Here is a 24,642-nt window from a genome sequence, read left to right as displayed (position 1 = left end):
GAAAAATCAACTCTAAGATACATTTCTCATTGTTGATGAACGTGTCATGCTGGTGTTTAAGGCATGTTCTGACAGCAAAGTTTCATATTGTGACTCTGCCATGGAATTTTATTATTTCCATCATCATATTTCATTTAGCAGTGCCCTCCAAAAATGGGACACGTGTGTTGGGACAGAAAACATGTATCTTTTCACAGGAAAATAAAAAAATGTCTGAAAGACATGAATGACTCAACACCATGCATAGATGTAACGTTATAGTATTAATTTAGCACGCATTTAAGGCTTTACTTTACCTTTCATTTGATCCCGTGGGGTCATAGTGAGAGTTGTTATTTTCAGCGCATTGGAGTAATATCGTTTGGTTATTGGTTGAAAGTTTTGCTGTATAACATTTCAACCAATCACAGTGAGGGCAGATGAGCTACTTAGCTCAAAACGTCACATCCGACTCAAACAGCGGCGCGCGGTATGTTTAACGATCAGCTCTTTCCCACTTTATTGAGTTCTTCTACATTTTACTTAGTGGTTAACAAAAACATAATGGTGACGTTAAGAGAAACACACTCGTAGGAACGTTTGGGTGCTTTTATGTTTTTGACGAGAGTACACAGCGTAGTATTTATGGTAAGAAGCTATTATCTAAATGAACATTAACTAACCTAACTCACTATGCTAACGTTAAATGTTAGCAAAACATACCGTAGCAAGCACGCAAGCTAACGGTAACTTAGTTCTTGCTTGTCTAACGTTAAACAGTAAGCGAATAATCGATAACATCTTTACGGATGAAAATACTGATAAAGCCGTCTTACAGGAGACTCACTCGGTGACGTTGTAAAACTTTATGTGGTTGGGACAGTTGTCCTCACCTTCCTCGGTGACTGCTGTCATCATGTCCCATACCAACACTTCTCTTCTGGACGAGGTGGTGCAGTGGAGTCAGGAAACCTGCCGCCAGAAGCTCAAGTCTGTCCTCCCAGAACTCACCATATCCTTTTTACATTCTTGTGATATGATTCATAGCTTCATATAAGGAGAGACCTGTGATATCCAGGTCTTGTAAAGTTTTGAAATACACAAAATACTGGAAAAGCATGGAAATAATGATGCAATCTTTGGTATTAATTGGTCTAATTAATTAAAAATAAATATTATCTGTTGAATTACGTTTTTGAATGAGGGGGAGGCCTATTGTTATGAATATAGAACACCAACATCTTCAGACCCTCTCAAAATGATAAAGTTATGTATTTTCTTGGTGAAGCTGGGCACAATTTTGTGTTTTCCTCGTACTAATCTGTTTTCATTAAAAAACCAACTATTATTGCGATCCTGACATATTTAGACATATAGGTTAATAAAGAGAAAATTAATTTGCTGAAATGCAGTTATTCCTTGACTGTTTATACTCTTTGCATCATAAGTCTGAGAGTTGGGATGATCATATACGTAAGTACTTCACTGCACAACTGGTAGTTCTAAACTGCTTACTTTGGGCCTTGAGTTCTATTTGTGATCTCATTATGTCTTAAAAACACAACATCCCTACAGGTATACTGAAGATAATTACAGATATGTTCCTCCCTCACATTGGTTTGTCAGAGCTGGAAGATGAGTGCTTTTCCAAGATCTTACCAAAGGTAAACAACATGATCATATATGTAGTGAATACCTTCACTAGCTTCACTAAATTCAAGGACATTAAAGATCTTAAACAACATAATATTTAGTTACCTAATATAACATTGTAGATCTTAAGTTGAGTTTTCAGTGTCAATTGGCACTGTTGTCCGAAGGGGATGACATTGTTTTAAACTCTTTCTTTTGATGAGACCCTGAATCACCTTTTTAATTCAGAAAGTGTGTTTTCTATAAAGTTAGTCACACTAAATCTTTACCTTGTGAAGGATTTGTTGATAGAACTATTGTTGTCTTGTGAGTTACTGGTTCGTTTACATCTTCCCATAAAAGTGTATGGATTTGTCTGTGTGAAGGTCCTCTCCTTATCTCACAAATGTCTGCAGGCAGTGACAATGTTTGACTGCATGATGAAAGAGATTTTCAACCAAGTTGGGGGGCTGTCCAGTCAAAACACTGAGCTGTGTTCCTCACTAAGGAACATTCTCCAGGTACTGTTACAATTTCGGATTTAGTTGTTACATTGCAAGGCTGTGTATTTAAAAATGGTGCAATAGTAACATACAGGTTTATGGTACTATATGATGTATATCTTCTGAGAAAAATTGAGCCTCATGCAAGAACATTTTTGTATTCTTATCTTAACTTTCTCTTATTATGTTTGTGCGCTCGAATATGTGCCACATCACATTCAGCAAATGCTCCTAACTTCAGATAACTGTAAATGACTCGCGTAAACATGACGAATGCTTTCTGTGGGTAATTGAGCACCAGTTCATGTAATTTTAATTACATGATTCAAATTAGAATAATTAATGCAACAATAATATCATATAAGGCAACATGTCCTGCCCTATACGTCAGGAAGTGTTCTTTCATGAAAATGATCAACAGTGAAAAGAAGAACTTTATCAACAGTGGAATAAAGGGAATAGGGCGGGATTGGTGTGTCAGCAGAGTTGCGGCTCTTACAAGTTTCACATTTGCAGAAGCACAGCCTTTGGTAATCTAAACTGCAAATACAACCATTGTCTCTGCCAAAAAATATCAGCACGTTGTCACTTTCTCCCAAGGGCCTAAGGCATCCACCAGATTACACTTACAGCTCACCTTATTATATCCAGAGACAAATTAACCTTTTAAGTAGTGCATCATTTACAAATACGGAATAAATGGCGAATGCAGCAAGTGGTTTTAAGCACAAATCTGTCCATATGAGTGATTCTTGCATGAGGCCTGTTGTTCTCACTTCACCCCTAACCAATGCTTTGACAAGATTCTGATGTTTATTTCAGGCAATGATGCAGATAGTTGATGCACTATCCACTTGTGTGCGTCATGTTGGCACATTTGAGGAAGCTCCTGATCTAGATGCTATCCGCTCCTTACCAACTTGTATCCTCAAAGTCCTCAGGAGAACTTTTCAGCACTGCAAGGTTGGTCTGTTTTGTTCACCAGCGGCTGAGTACATTTTAACTCTGCGCAGAGAGAAGCGGTAATGCATATTTACGCATCTTAAATTATTCATTAGGGCAAGATTTTTTGATGGTATTTGTAACATTATGATTAATAAAATAATCATGTTATTATTACTCAGAATGAATTATAAAGCGATATAAGATTAATGCGTTATTACGTACAGGAAATGCATAAAATTAATAGTGTAAATTTAGCGAGTGATTACATGAGTTCTTGGACTCACTAAACATAAATGTTCAGAGCTAACCTTAAATGGTGCGAGTTTTGTTTATACAATAGGGGTCATTCTTTTAAGATTTTATTTTAAACAAAAAATTAGGAAGTATCTGTGTTTATTTAAACTTTTTGAAAATTTGATTTAAAAAAATATAGTAATTCCAAAGTTTGGGTGATTTTAAAGGTACTATTTGCAGCACAAACGTACCTAGAGGGTACTGTCTTTGCGCTTCCTCCTCATTTTTCTCTTTGTTGTTATTACAGTCCTTTTATTACCAGAAGTATTATCTGAGGTGTCAACAGCTTAAGAGGACCTCTTAAACTGGAAATTGCTATGATAAGCATCTTCTTGCTGCAGGAAACGGTGTGGGGGTGGTAGGATGAATATCTATAAAAATGAAACTGATGAGTTGACGCATACTCTTCATGTTGTCCTCAGGAGAGTGAGGTTGTTTATTGTGGCCGTCTGTCCCTGGTGGCTGACCTGCTGCAGGAACTCTTCAAGGAGGCCTACTCCCTCCAGAAGGGTCTGTTAGAGCTGCTGGACAGGATCACCCTTGACAGCACTGCCTCAGAGGAGCAGATCTCTGATATTGTAACAGGTGTGTGTGTGTGTGTGTGTGTGGATATTTCTGAGTGCATTGTTCTGTTGCCACACCCATTGTTATTAAGCCCTTCCACTGTTGTACTTGTACACCTTCATTGCAATCTTCAATTCAATTAAGTTATTTTTCATCGTCTTCAGTGATTCATGGCCTGCTGGATATCTGCTCTATTATCTCCAACCTGGACATAGCACTGCATGCAAATACATGGAAATTTCTCATCAAGTCAGTATAGCACACACTTCTATTTACACTTGTGTTTTTTATAATGTCATATCATCTGTCATACTAGAATGAATCACTTTGTTGTAAGAGTTGGATACATTTAGAAGTTCATCTGATTAGTGAGTGATTAAATGGTCATTACTCTGTTCAGACAGAGTCTGAAGTACCAGTCATTGGTGGAGGAACATCTACATCATGGCGACATCAGCAACAGCCTGTGTGACAACTTGTTGGCCTCCTTCCACCACTGTGTGGAGCTGGGTGAACAGATTAAACATGCTGGTCTGCAGGTAGGAAAGCTCTGATTGGCAATTTATTGAAAGAAATTATTTATAATGAACTTTTAAGCAGCTTTTTATAGCTTGACGAATACAGGACAACAAAATGAAAATAACATTTTAGTTTGGTAATTTAAAAGTATGAAATTATTTTTTAGCAGTTATTTTTGTTCATTAGAGAATGAATTTAAGCTCAAAATAATAAATGTGCTATCCCAAGCACAGTACAATATTTATTTTGTCTTTACTGCCCTGATACCAACTAGAGTCTGCACAATGGTGGTTATTTGCTAGATAGATTTTCACTGTGTTATACCCCTTTTTATTTATTTTTTTTTTTTTAATAAGTGACACTTAAGTTTAGTAGCATACGTTAAAGGGTAGACTCAGTGTTTGTCGCGTTGTTGTGTTAATGCTCTTATGTCTTTTTAAAGGAGGCAGCACAAAGCCCAGAATACAAGCTGTTCCAGAAAATTGCAAAGATGTGTAGATTTTTTGCCAACACTTTGGTTCATTACATAAAGGTAAAAAACTTTTGGATCTTCTTGCACCCCCCTTGACTCTATAAAACATTGTGCCATCTCTGTGTCTGTTAAATTCTTTTGTTCTCTACTTCAGAATACAAAGCAGCTGAACTTAACATCCCCTCATTCCTAATCCTTTGAACAGGAATTCAAATTTTTTCTGACAAAGTATTGTAGCTGCTTTCACCAACTCTACCTCCAGATCACCAGGTATGTGTGGTTTGGCTGTGGTTTTAAGAAGCAGATTCACATTACAATTTACCTTTTGAGTTGACAATTATTGAGAAGTGTGGAAACATACATTCTGATGTGCCTGATGTATTTCAGTAAGTTCCCTCCCAGCTTGTGTGCTCCAACGCTGCCCATGGCTCTGTCTGAGGAGCTGAATGCAGCTGCTCTGGTTCCCATGGATGCCCTCCTGCTCCAGCTGTTACCCTTACAACCCTTCGCTGAAGTTGTCCTGCAGCAGGACCTGCGTGAGTTTAAAGATGGTCCTCTGCTTGCTCCTTTTCCTGTATGCTGTGGCCAGGTTGATGGATGCTTTGCTTTGCTTTGCTTTGCAGTCTCCCTTTGCAGTGCAAACATTGTTTTATAAACTCTTTAGTAATTACCTGTGTACCAGTTCCATACCCATTTCTAAAACAATGTATACTATTTTGGCAATGTCATACAATAAATGATGTATTTAAGTATATTGTATATTTTAATTGTAACAGAAAATAATAGCGGTCTTGTGTTGGTGAAGCAAATTTGCTTTGAAAGAGTACTTAACAAACAGGGCAATGGTAGTTTAGGATATTCTGCCTGTTTTAGTTTTATTTACAAACTGTTGCTAGAAGTGTTGCACCCTCGAAAATTATTTTCTGTGACTAGCTTCTTCAGTTCTGTGAGACAATGTCGCTGTTAGGTGACACTGTAATATGTTTTCAGAGGCTTCAGATGAAGCACATTAACAGTAATGTTATATGGTTTACTAAACAATCAATAAAGCAACACCCAAAATAGGTCACACTTAAAAATGTAGAGATTTGCAGTCTACACTGTCAGCATTAAAAATACCAACGTGCAATGTATGCTTGCTCTTATTTTCCCAGTGTGAGCATACTACCTGTTACATAGTAGGAATACACCAGTCCCACAAATTCTATCTGATCTGCTGAGTTAGATCAGCAACGGCATTGAGATCAGTTCAGTATATAATGTATATTACTATACGGTGACTCTCCAGTCTTTTGCTTCCAAAACTCTGAGTCTACTGAAGACTGACAATTTGAGTGTTTAGGAAATTGTGTTGTCTTTGGAAAAATGTAGACCGTGTGTTCTCACTCAAAAGAACGTTTCATCATGCATCATGTTTCTAGCTACTGACTGGCAATAGCATAATCAAAATACAATCCTAGAATGACCTTTGTTTTGTTTGTCTGTAGGGTTAAGTCCTGAACATGGGCTCCCTCAGTGTATTCTGCTGGTGAGCGTCCTGGGTCAGCTCACCTCCCAACCAGAGGAGGTGCTGCAGCTTTGGTACACTGGCAGCCAGTTCTCAGAAGAGATACCCAGGTAATAAACAGGGGTATAATTGCTGTCATCAACAGATTACTTTATTAACATTTATTTATTTATTTAACATTTGGTGCTTTAATACAGGGGCCAGCAATTAACTTGATGTCAGGCTGCCAACCAGCATGGTTACTAAAGCAGCAGGGATTGGTTATTGATGTTGATGGATTATTGATTTTTTTTTATTTATTTAGTTCAGTTCAGTTTTCCTATTTTCCAGAGAGTAAACCCATTTCAGATCCAACATGACTGATTAAACAGGATTTTATTCAGATTTCTTTATAGATTATTCTATAACACGGACCAGCTGTATATTATTAAAGTGAGATGGAACAATAAAATAACCATCATTTTACACTGCACAGCTGGAATATTGAGTGTGGGAAATAATTATGTTAAATTAAAAAAGCATCATAGATACTAGTGATTTAGGACTTTAATATTGTATATGCACTTAGTGAGACTTTGAAAAGTATGTAAATAGATGTATCAGTCATGTATTAAGATAATGTGTAAATATGTCTAAAAGGCCATCCCCTCTGTTTGCAGGCCTCCTCTCTATCAGGCCTTGTTTGCTAGTTTCAGACGATGCCATACTGAGCGTCATGTACCGGTGCTGTTGCCCGGGGTGATGATGAAGGGTCAGGCCCAGGCCAAGGTCACTCTGCACCAACACATCTGTGTGCAACTTTGTGCCAGTGTGGCCGCACTTCCCCCAGTGTACTTCCCCGTGCTGGTGAGGTCTACGCACCAAACCACAACACACAGTGATTGAGATAGCAAAACAAAACAAAATCTGAAATGTTAACTTTGGTTGTTGGGTCGGAGGAGTGTAGTTTTCAATGTCTCTTATGTCTCTTATGCAGTAGTGGAAAAAACCCAGCAATGTGTGCATACGTGACAGAACCTGCTGAAACTAAATTGGCCAGAGGATTGGATTGGCAAGCCGTCTCGCAAATAATCCAGAATGTTTAATACAAACAGTTGCGGGTGTGGTGCTTGGGAACTGCGAGGGCTGACATTCACGATGAAACTTGCCAGAACGTGTCTTTATTCAATTAGACAAATTGAATACTGACCTGACCTCAAACCCATCAATAAAAGTGTGCTTGGCCATGATTTTGACTTTATCACTTTTGGAGTTACTTCACTCATGATAACTGGTGTTTTCTTGGTCAAAGGAGTTTTAAGTAGAGCCCCACCCATATGTTGGAAGTTATTACTGGCCAAAAGTGGTTTGTCAGAGATACTGGCAAAAAAAAAAAAAAAAATATATATATATATATATATATAGTATATACAGTATAACAAAAGAAATTGCAGTGCATTAGAGAGGCTTTGCATCTAAAAATGCCAGGAGAAAACAAAAGCCCCACATTTTGTGTAGCTATACTCTGATCCATCTTTACATAGTAATCAAGTACATGTGCACCTGTTTAGCCAATACATCCATGATAATCCTTCATCACTCAGTCCAGCAATGAATATTCATTAGAATGATTCATTCCATATATTCAGTATAGTGATAACTTCCATTTAGCAACAAATACACATAGTGTTCACACATGTGTTGTGCATGAGACATGGATAGTCTCAAGTGGACTCAAGTGGAAGTAATTTGTTTATTTTTGAAATCTAATCACATTCTGGCTGGCTTTGTGTGTTTAGGTGCAGGATTTCCCATCATTCAGTGCAAGTTATTCTTTCACTTTCATTTTGACTTTCTTAAATCTCTTGATACCCTGTTTATGTGTCCTGTATTTTCAGCAGTTCACTCTTCCGCTCTCCTGTATCTCTCTTCTTCAGGAGCGATGTTTAGTCGATGCCGTACTGCAGGCCGATAATCAGACAGCTCTACTGGCAACAGATGTGTGGTGCTTCACAGCACGGTATATATTGTTTGTTTGTGCAGCTGTGTTTTGATAGAGGCATACTTTTCTGCACTCTGTCATGCTATAGTATGTCACCAACCCCACTTTTCAGGCACCTTTAGACTGAAGTACTGTAAGCATTTTCTGCACATTTTTTAATGTTCAATATTGAATCTACTGTTGATTTGGTCTTCTCTGCTTACAGGTATGGGACAGCAGAACTTTGTCTACATCATGTCCTCCTCATTGCTCAGCTGGTGGGTATAGACCAGGAAAATACACAATACAGTTGAGAGAATATATTTCATGGCCTTTTGGCACCCATATTCAGTCCTGAATTCTAAAGATGTTCAGTACACCTTCATATTGTGGACTTTATATCTTTTGCTGATATAGTTTACACAATCTCATCCCAAATTCTGAAATTTTGTCTCTTACCATCTTTGATAGACACCACAAGCACTTTCTAAAATAACTCTAAAGCCCCTTAATCTCTCTCTCTGTAGGCTTATGGGTTAGTACGGAGTCCTTTCTGTTTTCTGTAGCACCCTAACAGGGATGACAGTTGGGAGTTGTTGGACCTTTGGGATACCTTTTCATAACCTGCTACATCATTAGGATATCAGTTTCCCTCTGTCAGTTCTTCACCTTTCTTCTACCCTGATGATTTAATTTCTCCTGAGCCTTTACACTACAGGCATGCAAACTCCTCACCTTTCGGGAAAAAAATTCCCCGTTTTGAAACCAAAATGGGTCACCTCCGTGATTTATGCAGTCAGGTCGGTTGTTAATAAGACAACATTTACGTCTCTACAGAGTACCAAGTCCTCTCCTCTCTAGCATGAGCTTTGCAACTTTATAACTGGCTCTGCCTAACCAATCATCACTCCTAATGCCTCAACCCAACAGCCAATCAGAGGCAGATTAGGGCATTTTTCTTGTCCGCTGCACTGACAGCTAAACACGTGAGGACGGTTGTTAAGTTTAGAAATTTGCCCACTGTTATTAATCAGTAATGTTAGCCAAGCTAATTGATCAGAGCAGTGGAAGCAACCTGGATGTAAATTAGGCTAACGTCAGGCATCTATGTTATTTACACTGGGCACGCTGGGGACATGTTCCCATCACTTTTTGAAAGCGTTTGTTAAAAATGCTTTGAAAGATAGCTTGCAACATGATACGGCAAAGAACCAATGAAAGTGCTTTGGGAAAGGTTTATTTGCATTTTTAAGTAAGAATAAACAAGCTACTGATTATAAAATAACGCCAGAACATGCAGCACCAGTCAGTAACTTTAACAACTTCTTGTCACAGTTTCTAGTTGGCCAAATTTTCCCGTTCTCTCCCTGTGAACATGACAAAAGAGAAGGGAAGACTACATCATGCCTGAATGTGTGCTAATTCAGCAGAGATGATATTCCATGAGAAAAGTTGATCTACAGGAGAAACATATGTGAAAGCAACACACACTGCCTGAGAGCTGCACTGCATTATATTCTGTAATACTTTTTTTTTTAAATGTCACCTGCCACCTGAATTTTGTATAAAATAAAAACATTTCAACCATAAATTGATGTAGGAAAGGCAGAACAGAAAATTCACCAGAATGCAGGAAATGAAGTGTTTTATGCTCAAAAATTTCTGGGGGAGGACCCCCCTGACCCCACAACTCATATATTTCAGCATTGATGATTTCTATAAATAGTGTTAAATTATCGTCACATCTTGTTCTCGTAACTGCAATAAAGTGCATCGCTACGTCTCGTCACACCCCTAATCTGAGCCCTTATGTCCCCACTACTTTTCAAAACAAAGTGACACCCTTCCGTGTCGGTGCCTTTCTCTTGTTGCAGTAGACAATTGCACGTTATCTATCCAAACATGTAAGCTTAAAAACAGACACGTCTTACACTGTCTCTGTATGTTTCACTGCTTGCGTGTCCTTCTCACCTTATTCTTTTTATTTATTTATTTATTTTTACCCCTGACCAGTTTGCATGCCTGACACTGACACTCCTCACCTCCTCTATGCTTCCCCCTCTTCTCCTTCAGGTGAAAGCTTGCACTGCTGAGTGTTACCAGTTGTTTCACCTGGGCCTGCTGCTCAAACGTATGGTTTTCCTCATGACGCCGAACCACCAGGTTAGAACTGAAATGAAAATTTTTATGAACTCACGGATTACTGAGTGTTACTTTACATCTACATAAACAGTTTTGTATTGAAATTCCCACAGCCACATAAGATAAATGGAGAAAACTTAAAACTGACTGGATGGAAATGAAAATTATATAGACTTTGTATTTCATGTATTTGATTTACATTTAACAGTCACAGTACTGACAAAAAAATCTGTATATTTTGAATATCATTCTGGTTTTGGATGATGCTTGTTGATTGTGTCTGTATCATTAAAAAAACACATTGAACTATAAAAGGTTATAACCTTTATGTAAAGTGGTTTTTCATTAATCTGAAATGTTTTGTTTTTCTAGATGGAGCTGGTGACGCGTTTCCCACCCTCTGAGATGGAAAACCTTCCGTTGTGGCAACATGTCCTCCTCAGAGCTCTTTCACATGATGCCCGTCACCGTGTAGAGACGGACATCATTGGCCTTACTCAGAAAGCTCTGACCGACTGGCAGAATGGAGGGTATAAACTAGGACAAGTGAATAAAGTGGTGAGGTCTGAAAGTAATTTTAACCAGTCACTGTTTTTATTAATCTTACTGTAGAGGACGGTCTGTTTATATGTATCCCCACCTAGCATGAATGAGCAGAGGGTTACTGTCTGCTTTGTACTCAAGGGAAGACGCTATGATTGTGCAAAGACGAAACAGGCACATTCCTAAGTGAATAAGTGGAATCTAAAGTCTGCAGAGGTGCTATTTTGAGATCAGGGTAAATGGGGTGCATTACCCCATTATTTACCCTTTATTTAGCTCCTGAAGGCAACAAGGACAATGTAGTGACTGATATTGAATACATGGAGAGAAATGGTGCAGTACAAACATCAAGGGCAAGGCTGCCCCAGATTCTGTCCTTGTACACTTAAAAGGGAGTAAATAGATGACAAATGATTGCAACAAGCGATATCAAGAGTAAGATAAGCTTGCTTTTATTGTTGAAAACAGATGACAAAGATAAGATTGTTTAGTCAAATCCAGCCATGAAAACAATGCAAGGAAGCAGGATGGGGAAATATGAAAATGAAAAAATACACAAATGTAGTATTTACAAACTCCCCCCTATGTCCAGAATGTAGTGCTGTTATCCTTCCTAGCGGTGGTCCAGGGGCAACCATCTCCCGAGGAACAGTGTGGGTTGTCTGCAATGAAGATAATCACACAGCTCTGGTTACGAATGAGTCCAGACCAGGTGCGATTTAAACACACACATGCACACATGCATCCACCCACACACAGATGTGGTGTACATGCATGACTCCCTGTCACTCGTCATACTCCAGGTGCAGACCCACCCTGTGCTCCAGTGCACTCTGCAGCGGCTCCTGTCAATATCAGCCATTTTAGTGAAAAACCTTGAACATCAAGTCATTCTTCAGGTATGCCATTAGTTTCCATAGTTCACATTAATTAATACAATAGAGAATACACGTCAACACGTGTGTGTGTCTCTCCAAGGCTCTGTTGTGTGTGGATACTGTGGTGTCTCAGAAGTGTGAGGATCAGCTGCTGCTGGCTGCTCTGCAGTTCCTCTCCTCCCTGGGGAAGATCTTTGTCCCTCCTGACTGCCAGGTAATGAAACCAGACAACTGCAAATAATCTTCTCTTACTTAGTTCCTTGCACTCTTATATATATTCTATGGGTGCTCTGATCGATCAGTCACCAATCATAATTTGCCGATAATGGCTTTAACTAGTTTGATCTGTGGTCTCTAAGGCCAATCAAAAAAGCCGATCAGACGATGCAATACTCACCAGACAAATTTTCAACGGCAGCTAAAATTGTTCCACTATGCGGACTGAGCAGTTTTCAAAGCTAGCTAGCCCCAAAGTCCTTTTCACACAGGAAGCGATGGATGCGCCCAGTTAATCATTTACAATGAGAGTTGAGCAGCAATCAGATAAGTGGAGCAACAAGCAGGAGTGATCATGTGAAACTGTTGTGGTCCTGCTCATCTCACACGCCGCCTGCTACCAGAGTTTAATTGTCTTGACCCACAGCGCATCAGGCAGAGTTTCCTGATGCAAAGAGAGTCACCCCTCAATCAACTGACTGCCTCTCTCTCTCTCTCTCTCTCTCTCTCTCTCTCTCTCTCTCTCTCTCTCTCTCTCTCTCTCTCTCTCTCTCTCTCTCTCCTTTTGCTATGTTTCCGCTTCCTGTCCAGATTAAAACGGCAAATCCAAAGATGTTTGTTTGAAAATGCTGCTGACCCCGTTGGCAAAAACAACACAGATCCTCACATTTGGATTTCTGATTCGGTCTTATCAGTCATGCAAAGCAAAAACACAATGCTACTGATAGTTTTAGTTTCGTTATTTTTATGAAAATATTTTGTACTGTGTAAATAGCACTTGTGCTGTATTTACTTTGTGACAACTCCCAGTCTGTTTTCCACCGCCACAGATTCTATGTAGGGGTGGCTGTGGCTCAGGAGGTAGAGCGGGTTGGCCGTTAATCGGAATGTTGGCGGTTCAATCCCTGGCTCCCCCTGGTTGCGTGTCGAAGTGTCCTTGGGCAAGATACTGAACCCCGAACTGGCTATTCCGCCAGTATATGAGTGAGTGTGAATGTTAGTTTCCGTTTGAGCACTTAGGCTCAGTGTATGAATGTGTGTGACTGGTGAATGCAGATGTAGTGTAAAAGCGCTTTGAGTGGTCGAAAAGACTAGAAAGGCGCTATACAAGTACGGAGCATTTACATTTATGTACTCAGTAACAGTCCCAGCTTGTTGTTGGTCAATGCCAAAAACAAACTGGTGTGGTTCTGTATGACTTTATTCTTTTGCCAAATCTTCTGCAACTGCAGTGTAGACCATCCGCTTCATGTTTACACAGGCACGCACATTCGACGTACGTGAACGGCCACTAGATGTGCGTTTTCAGTCGTTTTAATATAGACTGAGATCAACTCTGATACCAACCACAAAGCTGCTGTGAACGGAAAAGATCGTATTCGTTGTTTAAAATACTGTTTAAAAACCGTAGTAGTGTGGATGTAGCGTCACATTACCCCACTCCTCTCATGTCAACCCTCCTGTTTTCCCCTGGATTCTCCCGTTTAAATGTTTCCCCAGCCATATTTTTAACCTTTTATAAAATCAAATAAAAAGCTCCTGGCCGTATTTAAAATGTTTGCTACTCTCTCCTCTGGTAAAGCCGGTGGCAGTAGACTGTGCTTCTTGCACAAGGACTTAATAAATGAAAACAACCCACTGAAATAATATTAGGCTTATACTAGTGGTAAACCATACACAATTATAATGAATATAGTAACTATAAGTATATAGTTATATTATCAATATACTAACAGTATAATATGGAATTAACATTGTACTTTTATTTATTCAAATCTCAAGGACTGTTATGATTCCTCTGTGGCCCACTCTCCCCCTCTCTCTAAAGCCCACAGAACCTGCCTCAGCTTTCAGAACCAAAGCGGATATTTCAGTTTATCATTGACTCAGAATGCCAATGCTCCTTTATCTCCTACATATCTTGGCTACAGCCTTTTTTTGTCGCAGTTTTTATAGTTGCAAAGTAAATTTATTTGTTGTTGTTTGTTTGTTTTTAGGACTAATTAAATCATTATACAGTATAGTGTTTACATGATATACATGATAAAGAAAAAGCTTCAAATGGAACGAGTGATCGGTATCGGCCAATATTTCTTTCAGCAATCTGTGATTGGGCCAAAAAATCCTGATCGGAGCACCTCTAATACATTCATGACGTTAATGCTTTTGTGTTGCCAAGTATGCGGTTTGAAACATGACTTGCATCTTAATGTGTCATTATTCTTGACATTTTATAGACTAAATGAATAATTGATATCAGTAATATAATATATATTGTATATAAATAATCAGTAATAATCATTAGTTGAAACTGTAGGTAAGATATTTAAATTCTGGATTTGCTCAATTCTGAAGTCCACATTGTGGATATATTGTTTGTCCTATAGAGTCAAATTCTGCCGAGGCTCAGTAGCCTGTTTAGAGTCCTGTTGTCTGACAGATCCTGGCTGCTGCATCAGCACACCCTGGAGGCCTTTTCTCACTTTGCAGAGGTACGCAGAAACTCAATAGCTGTTCTAGATGTAATCCTAAAGAGTTCATGCCTTATCATAAATGTAACGTTTGTAATGTGTTTTTCGGTATTTAAGATTACAAACCATGAAGAGGTGATTTCCCAGAGTTTGTGTGAAGAAGATACCAAGACGAAGGTGGTGAACTATCTTAGCAAGGTAAGGGGATGCCAACATATTGCAATGAAGATCAACCTTGGATAAAACAGATGGATGTAAATAAGTCTCTGTTCTGTTGAAGACTGTGAATGCACAGGAAGATGCGGAGTCACGGCTACAGAGGCTCAAGCTGGAGATGGCAGTTATTGAGCAACATAACGAGAGGCTGGAGAACAATGAAGAAAATACTTCTAACAAAGTAGCTCCTGAAGCAGATTCAGAGGTTAGTGGTTAAGTTAAATTAAACCTTTACTCACAGGCATCCTGAATATGCATGCAGTGTTACTTCACATTTATAATGCCCAAGTCACTCAGGTGGCAACTCGGTGACAGTACCTACCAGTGTACATCATATTTACCAGGCTGCTATTGATTATTTTATCATTGTTTATATTATTTTTAGTTGATAGTTGAAAACGCTAGAAAACACTTGGAGAGGCTGGGGGATGATATGTGATTGAAGTGCCTGGCTCAAAATTAACAAGGGACATTTTGGGTGGAACCCCACTGGAAGTTTCCATTGCATGCATCTCTCGATAGATAGATAGATAGATATGAATGAGAGAGGTGTTTGCAATCCTGATATCTAATTTATCTAGTAGCTCAGTCCAAACTTCCCGTAGAAATAATGAGCACTGTAAAATAGTACATTTCTTTAGCAAAATACCTTTCAATATAAACTATACATATTGTCCTGCTCTGCAAGTCAAAATATAATTTGAACAAGCAAGACCCGGAGCTGGTCTCATCTGATGTAAAATTCGATCATGTGTGAGTGAAAATTTAATTCATGAAAAAAGATAAAGAAGTAATTATTCCTCCTCTCAGCCATGCCCAAAGAGAGCTCGGCAGGAGACCAGTGCAGAGGAGTACAGCCGCTACATGCAGACAGCTGAGAGTGCTTTGAAAGCCCTTCAGGCTCTTACTGAGGCAGATAAAGCCAACACTACTGCACCACCTCCACCTTGGCTGGAATCCAGACTACAGGAACTGCAGACCCTCATAGCCCACATCAGTACAGCCAGACACACAACTTAACTGCTCCCATTTGTTTTCCAGCTCCAGATTACTGACTTCATGTATAGAAGGTTATTTTTTTTGTTTTGTTTTTTCTCCCCCCCCCCCCAAGCCTGGGCCTGTGAAAGTCTGTACACTCTTTGCTGCTGCAGAAAGTTTTCTCCTCACTTTTTAAACCTGCCTACTCATTCTTTGTTTGATGTTATTGTTTATTAAACTTTGAGCACAAATCATTGTTCATTTGTTTTAATTTAGCAGTAAGTCAAGCCTCCACTAACTACCTGTTTTGATATTGATGGGTGTTTTCTGTCTGCTTGTCCAAGTAAGTAAGTAGTTGCTGCCGGCCCTAAACATTGCAATTACCTAATAAAGGTAAATCTAACAAAACGTTTTATAAAACAGAACAGGGTCGTATTTTATACAGTAAAATCTTTACTTGACCACCAACCAAAAAGCTACTAATAAATTATGTAATTTCCATTTCACATTCATTCAGTGCAAGCCTGTAATTCAAACCTGACACATTTTGGACAAGTTGTGCGCCTTGCCAAAAAGTGCACCTTGATCTTCATGCCAGTGATGAAATTGGCACATAAAAGGAAAATTTAGAGAAACAGATGAAACCAGGATGACATTCACCACTGATAAAGATCCTCATTCCCCTCGATGTGACTCGTATCAGTTGGCAAACAATTAAGAATGCCTTCATTTGTCCAAGTCCAGCACATTTCTTACAAGCCTCCAGTTTAAAAGAATGTTATCTTAATGAACAGACTGATAAATGTCCAGGAACCAACATAAGACAATACAAAAAGTCTGAGCCAGTCGTTATGATTCTTGATGACGCATCATGCTGTTAAATAAGAACTGGAGCAACTTTCAGCTTACAGGCTGGCGCAACTTTCAGCTTACAGGCTGTCGCATCGTGAGGATTTGATTTTTGCAGCAGACCGATCAAACGTCATCACCAAGAATTCTCATCGTCCCAGTTCAGGTCACCTTCGTCTCCCCAACCATCGGTTTCAGTCTTTGAGAGGAAATGATATGCAAACAAAGAACAATCATCACAGATAGGTTAGTTTGTAAATGGAGAGAAAATTCTCTCATTGATGCCTCTGCAATCATTAACAAGACAATAGATTTGAAACATGGGAGCACACACTTATTTCAAACATCAGATTTTTGGCTCATAGTTTAATGCGTTGTTAATTATAATTTTATTTATTTTTGGTATATTGTACTACGCAAAATTAAGAATCTTTTTTAGATGTTTCATCCTGTGTTTGTCCTTGTGGCTCCTAAAAACCAGAAGAAAAACGTTGCAATTTCATTGTGCTTAAAGCACTGTGACAAAGGGTTGCAAGCAGACGCTGCCCCATATTGAGGGATCACATGTGTTTAAGTGTGTTTTTGCAGTGGTTCTGGTTCTAACAATCCTTGTCTGTGTCCGTAAATCTGTGTGAAAGCCTAGTACTGAGGAACACCTTAAAAGCTTGATCCAAACCAAATTCCAGGATAACAAAAACAAAAAGGTAACCCTACACCCCACAACACACACTCACCTCAGTCAGGTTGGCAGCTGCAAACTTGGCGGTGAGTGTTACAGTATCGATGGACGAGTCAACCTGCAGAGATGTGTTTTCTGGAGAGGCTGCAGACAGTCCAGCATCACCTACGCTACCCTCGTCCAGTAGCAGCAGAGCTGGAGAGGACAGTTTGATGTCCGGCACCATGTCTGCAAACAAATCCAGCTCCGGGTCTTGCTTTGCCTTTTTCTTCACCTTAATGGTGAACTCCTCCCCCAGACCTCCTATCCCACTGTTCTTTTGTGGCACTGTGGGCTTGGGGTTTAATGGGCTGTGTGAGTTCTCCAAGCCTCTCTCTTCTTGAGCCCAGCCATCGTCCCATGAGGAACTGGTCTTGCTCTGTGTGGACTGTCGCAGTGTTGATGTCAGTTTGAGGGGTTTGGAGGAACCCAGTCTTGGTGCTTCAGGAGCATGTTTTACAGGTGTAGTAGTGTCCCCTCTGGGCAGTGTGAGTATAACTGGGTCTGATAAAGGAGCCATAGGGGAGAGATCTGAGGTAGGATCAGTGTCCTCAAAGTCATCCCACGGTGCCTCTTCGATGTTGGGGTGGGAGAGGGGCACTCTGCTAGTGACTGGATGCCCTCTCTCTGAGGCCTGGATGTGGATCTGGACTGACTGTCCATCTGCGTTCTCACTCTCTTCAGGGTCGCTCCAGTCAGGCCAGTCTTCTGATGGGCCTTCTCTTCTGTCAGCCTGCTCTGGGCTGTATGACTGTTGCTCCACCTCCTGACGAAAGCCATTCAAAGGTAGAGACATTTGTCTACTCGCATCTGAAACGTTTTTTTTTTTTTTTTTTTTTTTTTAAAAGACAGACAGTTTCAGTCACAACAATGTCAAACTGTGAATTAAAATATAGAGTAATGAGTAAATAGAATGGGAAGGGGAGTCATCATACCTGATTTTGATGCCAGAGGGTAACTTCTTGGAGTCTCCCTACTACCCGCCAAGCTACCCATGTGACCCAGGACCAGGCCCTCGGTCCCTGTTGGTCTGGGGAACAAATTCAAGACTTTCGAAGGCTGGGCCATCTGAGGTTGGGAGCCTCCAACTATATGGACAGGTGAAGCTAAGCAATAGAGTTAAAGTAAGATTAGTGTCCACCAAATGTTTTTTTTTGGGAACTTTATCATTAATAGTTTGCTGAGCAGCAGATCCTTTTAAGCAACGCTCGCTGTCACTGGAATTTTTTTTTTACACTTGGCTGCTCAAGAGTACAACAGTAGGTAGGGGCATTGAATCTTCTAAATCCAGATTTTCTAGTTTGAACTGTCACGCTCAGAAAACCTGTTACTTGAATCTTGAGGCCAATCACAAGACATTATTTGACACAAACATGGAGACAGTATGACTATCCCGGTGCCCTGTAAAACATCACACCTTGAGCTTATCTGAAACACTGCTGCGAGGGTTCCTCCTGTCCAGTCATTTCAGTCTGACCCTCCCTGTACTGGTTACCTGATGATTTTCAAATTGAATTTAACATTTTACTCATACTATAATGCTGTATTTTTTTCATTCCTATAAGCTGGAGCTCAACATGGCCTCAGACTAGTAGGCTTCTGACTAACTGAAAAGTTAATGAACTTGAAACTAAAGCACTATTTGTGCAATACACAGCTACAAAAAAATAGTTAAAGAGATCATAATATGCTTTTTGGCTTTTCCCCCTCTCCTTTATTGAGTTATATATCTTTTTGTGCATGTAATCGGTTTGCAAAGTGAAAAAGCCCAAAGTCCACCCTAAAGGGAGTTACCATCTCCCACAGAAAACAATGCTCATGAACGCCCCCAAAACAGCTCGATAGTAGTCCAGCTTTTATTTCCATAACCCGTCTGCATCACTTTGTCACACGAGTCATAATGCTCTCCTTGCGGCTAGTGTGTCATGCCCTCAAAAACACTGGTCGACAAACACACTGAGCTGCAGCACACACAGTGACAAGACGTCCGCCCACTGCTTCCCCTACGAACTTTAGATACCTTCCAGGTAGTCAATGATCCGTGCACGGCTAAAACGTAATAAATTTGTTACAAATGAATAACGTACCACTCTGAAATGTTTTGCTCCAGCCTAGGTTGCGAACCTGACCTGAGTGACTGATCTGAAGCGCTGCGGAGGAAACCGCTTTGTTTTGCATTATACTACCTTTCTTGTCAGGACCCGCCCTACTCTGATTGTGGTTGGCTAGTCGTCCTTAACTAGTTACTGCGCATGTGCAACCCCCAACAAAGATTGAATCCAAGTGAGATGCCTCACTCCATAGCTAAAACGGAGCGTTCAACACACAAGGAGAAATGTGGTCCTGCAGCAATGTGCAGTTTGACAAAAATATGGTGTTTTTTATTAGTTAAACCATATAAACCTATTCTGGTACAGCCCCTAAATAAAATTATGAAACGTTTGCACTATACATAATTGAATCTACCTGTTTTACGCAAAACATTATTGATTCAGATCAGCTTTCATTGTTATTGTCATTAGTAGGTCAGTGTTGCTTACTTTCAGGGGTGACCTCTGTAGACTTGGTGAAGTTGGGTGTGGTGCGTTTAAAGACCTTGGTTCTCTCTCCACCAACCACCACTTGAGCCCCCAGCAAGGGCACCAACACCGCCAGACTCTGCAGGGTCACGGCAACCAGAGAATCACTGGTGTCTCTCATTCCTAACAAAACCTGACAAAACAAACAAACATATTATTTAACTAAGAGAGACTTGCTTAATGACATTTACATCTAACTTCAAACTCTTTTACCCCCCAAAATGTCATTTACAGATCAAACCACACACACACACACACACACACACAACAGTAGTCCGGTTCTGGAAATCGCATGTATCATAATCAATTTTTAGATATTGAGCCAGGGCAGCGGTTTCTTCATGCTTCCAGTCTTTGCTAAGCGAATAAGCGTATTTCCCAAAATGTTGGACTATGGCTTTAGACTTAACTCAGTGTTCATCATTAATTTCAACGGAAATAAAATACTGGCACTATGTCAACACTCCACCTGAGGTAGGATCTGGTTTTTGAGTTCATCATGGGAGAAGAACTCAGCGTAAATGTGGATGTGAGCCAGCAACACGATCCGGACGTGTTCCTCATTGACCTTGAAGAGCTTGAGAAGCTGAGGAATCACATGTTTCCGGTAAAGGGACACAGACAGCAGGCATTCTTCCCCACTAACACCACCACTGGAATCTGTCCACACAGACAAAATAAAGAAGGGGAGCATTAGCAACAACTCCTTACAGTTTCACACCACAGTATGTTTCTTCCTTGTTGATAGGAGGGTTAAAGATCTGAGTTATTCTTAGCAGCAAGATATTCATCTTACCCCTCTTTGGCCTTAGAAGATGAGGCAGGAAGCTTTTGACAGCCATGGGTTCTGCAAAAACGAGAGAGTTGAGGAGTTTGGGGACAAGACGTGCAGCGATCAGCTCTTCAGGGAGACTCTGGACCCGGTCTAGAAGAAACCTACACAAACATACACACAATGAGCATGTTAATAAAAAATAAGGTGTAGTTAAAATTATAAATTTAATTGAGAAAATGTATAACGACGCGATTTAAAATTCTGAGAGATTATATTTAAATAAAAGCATGAACATGTGGACTGCTTTGGAATACAACATATGAAACGGATATTTGCATGAGCACATTATAAAAGAGCACACCGGATAGGAAAGACTACATCGTTTCTCACTTAAAGAATTCATTCTTTTCTTCTTCCGTCTTCAAGGTCAGGCTCTTTAGAAAATTCATCACTTCCAGGAAGTCATTCCTATGCATAGAAAAACAGTGTGTTTGAAAACAAGTCATTTTTATCATGTTCCGATATCAGCAAAAGCAAACAACACCAACCTGAAAAACTCATGAGTCAATAGGGAGCTGAGTGGAGGTCGAGAAAAGGGGTCAGAGTTCAGAAGGCCTGCCTGCAGGGTCTTCTTCAGACTGTCAGACAACTCCTGTGACACTGGACACAACACAGGCAACAGAAGGATGAACAAGTCTAAGATAATGCACCGCGGCTGTAAACATTACAAAGCCATCACTCTACTCACCATAGCAATTCAGGAGAGAGATGAGGGTCTCCATCATGATTCCAAAAGAGTAACAGTCCCGAGAGTGAGCATTTTTCTCCGGAAGCATTTTAAAGCCCTCAACCTGTCAGCAACATGTTTCATGAGAACTTCTGAACAAATGGGGAAGTTCTTCCATTTTTCTGACGCAACCTTTAATCTGCTTACCAGCTCTTCTGGGGGAACGCAGGTGGCCTCTCTCAAGTTATCAATGCTTGTGAGAAACTGAGGAGTTGAAGGAGGAGATAATTGAAAATCAAAACATAAAACTGATCCCGACTCTTCAAATGTTGGATTTTTAAAGAACTAAAACAAGAACAAAACACACACACAGAGAGACTGCATATTGGGAACATTCTACCTATTATCCAGTCACTAACCTCAGGTGTCGCTTCAGAGAATTTGCAGACAGTCTCCATCCCTCCCAGTTTCCAATGACCATCTTCACTGACAAATACAGATGAAATGCAGACATTGTTGTGGCTTGATTTGCCCTGGTGGTAAAGGAAGTCAGGTTATGAACTTAACTATGCCTTTTTAACACAGACAAAAGGACCGACAGACACTAAATGGCCTGTGACTACTCTGAAACATGAAACAGCACTTCAGTATTAATTATAATGATGACTTCAGGCCAACTAGTTTTCATTTATCTCATTCATTAATCTAATGCCTTAAAGAAATTGTGCATTGGGCCACTTGCATCCAGAGAAACTCCTCCTTGCTTCTTTTTTTTGGGGGGGCTCACCCTGTCGTGCAGAAACACAAGCGCCTGCAGGAGGTCGTATATGCCTGCGCAGATTTCCTCCGGGGAGAGGCTGTCCAGTAGCAGCTCCAGAGGCTGCACGCACTCCGTCACCAGGTGGATGCCACCGTCCTGCACTGAGCAGGACAGGAAGCGCAGCAGACACGGGTGCCTTAAGGTCTTCAGGTGCTGGAGGAAGTTAAAGTATTTCATTATTTCCTATAAGGAGTGGAGGTCATGCAGCTGATGGGAAATCAATGAGTAGGGACTCATTATGCAGCCTGAGTGCCAACACTAATGAGCTATTTCAGTCACATCCAGACTGCTGTCAGTGGAAAGCATAAAGACTTACATTGGTGGCACTGGCTCTTTAGAAGTGTAGAGATCTTTAACTGCATGCGAGAATAATCATTAATTTCATGGTGATTGGTGGTTGGTCTGTGCGTGCAGAATGACTGCACAGACTAGGCTGCAGTCAAATTGACCTTTTGTGGCAGATTAGAAGAGGTGTAGAAGTTCTTTGTTTGCAGTGTAAATGTTCTTTTCTGACAGATGTTGCTTCACTACAGTAAAGGTCTTATTATTACATACTTACATCTATGACACTTCACAACAACTAAATACTGCTGTAAGGAAGCCAGTGTGATGTGGCATCAGGACGAATTACCTTGGCAGCTTTGTTGACTTTGTCTTCATTCCCCCGCTTGTGAACGAACACGGAAGCAGGCTTTCCATCCTGGAGCATGGCCGAGTACATGGTGAGTCCGGAGGGCAGAGTCAGGAGTGGCTCCTCCAAGATGCAGCTCCGCACCGCGCTGTTCTCCGCACCCATGGCCGCGCGTGTGTCCTTTCGACCTGAATTCCCCTGTGGCAACGCGAGGCTGTCAGTCGTTAAACAAGCAAATATAAACGCTCGTCACAGAGTGAAGTTGACATACTGATACCTGTTTAACCGTACTGGATGTCCCGATGCTCTGCGAGAAGTTAGCTAGTGTTGATAGTTAGTAGCTGGCTAACCTCGGCGCTACGTTAGCCAGCTTGTCATTGCTATGCTTGTCGGCAACACTTCCGCCACCAAACAATCATGCTATTGACGACGTGGCGCAAAATTAAGAGCGTGATTTTACAAAAAGAAGTGTCGAAACTGTTTGTGACAAAAACACAAAGGTAAATTCCTAGTGACTTCTCCTCAATCAACGATGCTAACGTGGAGCGAAAGCTGCGCTGTAAACACGGACTCTTCCGGTAAAGGACGAAACCACAGGGCAGGGGGCAGGTCACTTTACTCTGAAACAAAACTAACTAAGACCTACACACTTAGGGTTTGAAACTATACTGAAAACTATTTTAATCAGTCACGAGCTTCCCGTCATTTAAGCATGTGCTGCTGCATGAATGAGCTTTAGTTTATGTTTTATAATCTTACAAAACCACAAATACCCCTGCTCTGAAAGCTGATGGTTGCAACCAAAGTGGTGCGAGACAACGCAGGTAGAGAGGTGTCTACCATATGGCAACTATTTCAACCTAGAAATGAAATAAACTTTTAAAAGTCTGTGTCTGTGCTGCTTTGGCCTTGAGAAATAAGTCTGTAGTGCCTCTGTCTCTGTTGGGGCCACCTGTAGGCTATGACAAAGATAGGAAGCTATTTAGGAACCGTGAAGTCAGCTACACGGCAGGTGACAATTGTGGCACAGTATCAAGAAGCTCGTGTGTTGATTAAAGGGACAGTTCTTATAATTCTGCTGTAATATAATGCTGGTTGCAATACATGCTGTGGCCAAGAATCTTATCCCCACCCAATATGTGAACACCAGTGCAATATTACAAATGAAAGGACATCATCTGAAGCATGATTGTTTCTGGTTTCTTCAAGTAACAAAACTATTAGTTTCTGTCTTGATGTAGGCCTATCTGCTTTTGAAAATGGGGTTAGGTTACATGAAGCACCAGCATGGGCTGCTCTTTCTTACTAGACTTTAGATAATCTAAATGAGTTATTGTATACATATTCATATTACCTGGAAATGTTAAATCTCAACACATTGCTACATTCAATTGTTTTGTTTGGGTTGGATGTGTGTTATTGAAGTTATCAATAAAATATTATATATAAACACTGACACAGTGACCATCTGTGCCAGGTGTGTGTGTGTGTGTGTGTGTGTGTGTGTGTGAAAGAGTGGTGAAGAGACACTAAAAGCACTGAAATTGTATATCTTTTCTACTTTTCATCTATTTTTATACATTATATATATATATATAATATTATTATTTATTTTATTTTTATTCTACTTTTCCACTTTATTGTGTTTAATGTCTTTGGCTTTCGTAAAGCACATTGAATTGCCACATAAAAGGTTGCTTTATCGGATGAGAAAATTGTCCTAT

At 40.3% G+C, this 24,642-nt stretch overlaps 3 protein-coding genes across 5 annotated transcripts in view; 2 read left to right on the top strand and 1 right to left on the bottom strand.

Moving 5' to 3' along the window:
* The window catches only part of sema6bb (sema domain, transmembrane domain (TM), and cytoplasmic domain, (semaphorin) 6Bb), a 275,790-nt gene that overhangs the window by 214,078 nt on the left and 37,070 nt on the right, over nt 1–24,642 (top strand). The window lies entirely within an intron of this gene.
* Nucleotides 463–16,070, top strand: lg05h1orf112 (linkage group 05 C1orf112 homolog). 3 transcript variants are annotated; one of them, XM_046049044.1, is made up of 25 exons: nt 463–627; nt 863–991; nt 1,413–1,452; nt 1,555–1,643; nt 2,028–2,132; nt 2,937–3,077; nt 3,776–3,938; nt 4,082–4,166; nt 4,318–4,456; nt 4,879–4,968; nt 5,114–5,178; nt 5,296–5,444; nt 6,396–6,525; nt 7,075–7,261; nt 8,293–8,414; nt 8,602–8,653; nt 10,449–10,538; nt 10,890–11,075; nt 11,653–11,772; nt 11,864–11,959; nt 12,039–12,152; nt 14,542–14,646; nt 14,743–14,823; nt 14,906–15,046; nt 15,652–16,070. In XM_046049044.1, exons 1-25 carry the CDS (start codon nt 592–594, stop codon nt 15,859–15,861), a joined length of 2,865 nt encoding a protein of 954 aa, XP_045905000.1. In that variant the 5' UTR covers nt 463–591; the 3' UTR covers nt 15,862–16,070. The 3 variants fall into 3 exon arrangements, with proteins under 3 accessions (XP_045905000.1, XP_045905002.1, XP_045905001.1); XM_046049046.1 differs by having other exon boundaries at nt 464–627; nt 8,332–8,414; XM_046049045.1 differs by having other exon boundaries at nt 467–627; nt 818–991.
* On the bottom strand, nt 16,738–23,494 carry scyl3 (SCY1-like, kinase-like 3). Its single transcript, XM_046049056.1, has 14 exons — nt 23,196–23,494; nt 22,919–23,116; nt 22,255–22,440; nt 21,887–22,000; nt 21,675–21,731; nt 21,489–21,591; nt 21,289–21,400; nt 21,131–21,208; nt 20,762–20,901; nt 20,435–20,625; nt 19,927–20,098; nt 18,322–18,492; nt 17,403–18,196; nt 16,738–16,867 (listed from the first exon to the last, which is right to left on the bottom strand). Exons 2-14 carry the CDS (start codon nt 23,081–23,083, stop codon nt 16,805–16,807), a joined length of 2,346 nt encoding a protein of 781 aa, XP_045905012.1. The 5' UTR covers nt 23,084–23,116; nt 23,196–23,494; the 3' UTR covers nt 16,738–16,804.

The sequence above is a fragment of the Micropterus dolomieu genome, linkage group LG05 (genome assembly GCF_021292245.1).
Source record: "Micropterus dolomieu isolate WLL.071019.BEF.003 ecotype Adirondacks linkage group LG05, ASM2129224v1, whole genome shotgun sequence".
Taxonomy (NCBI): Eukaryota; Metazoa; Chordata; class Actinopteri; order Centrarchiformes; family Centrarchidae; genus Micropterus; species Micropterus dolomieu.
Note: the sequence above shows the minus strand (reverse complement) of the source record. Positions and strands in the feature narration are given on the sequence as shown.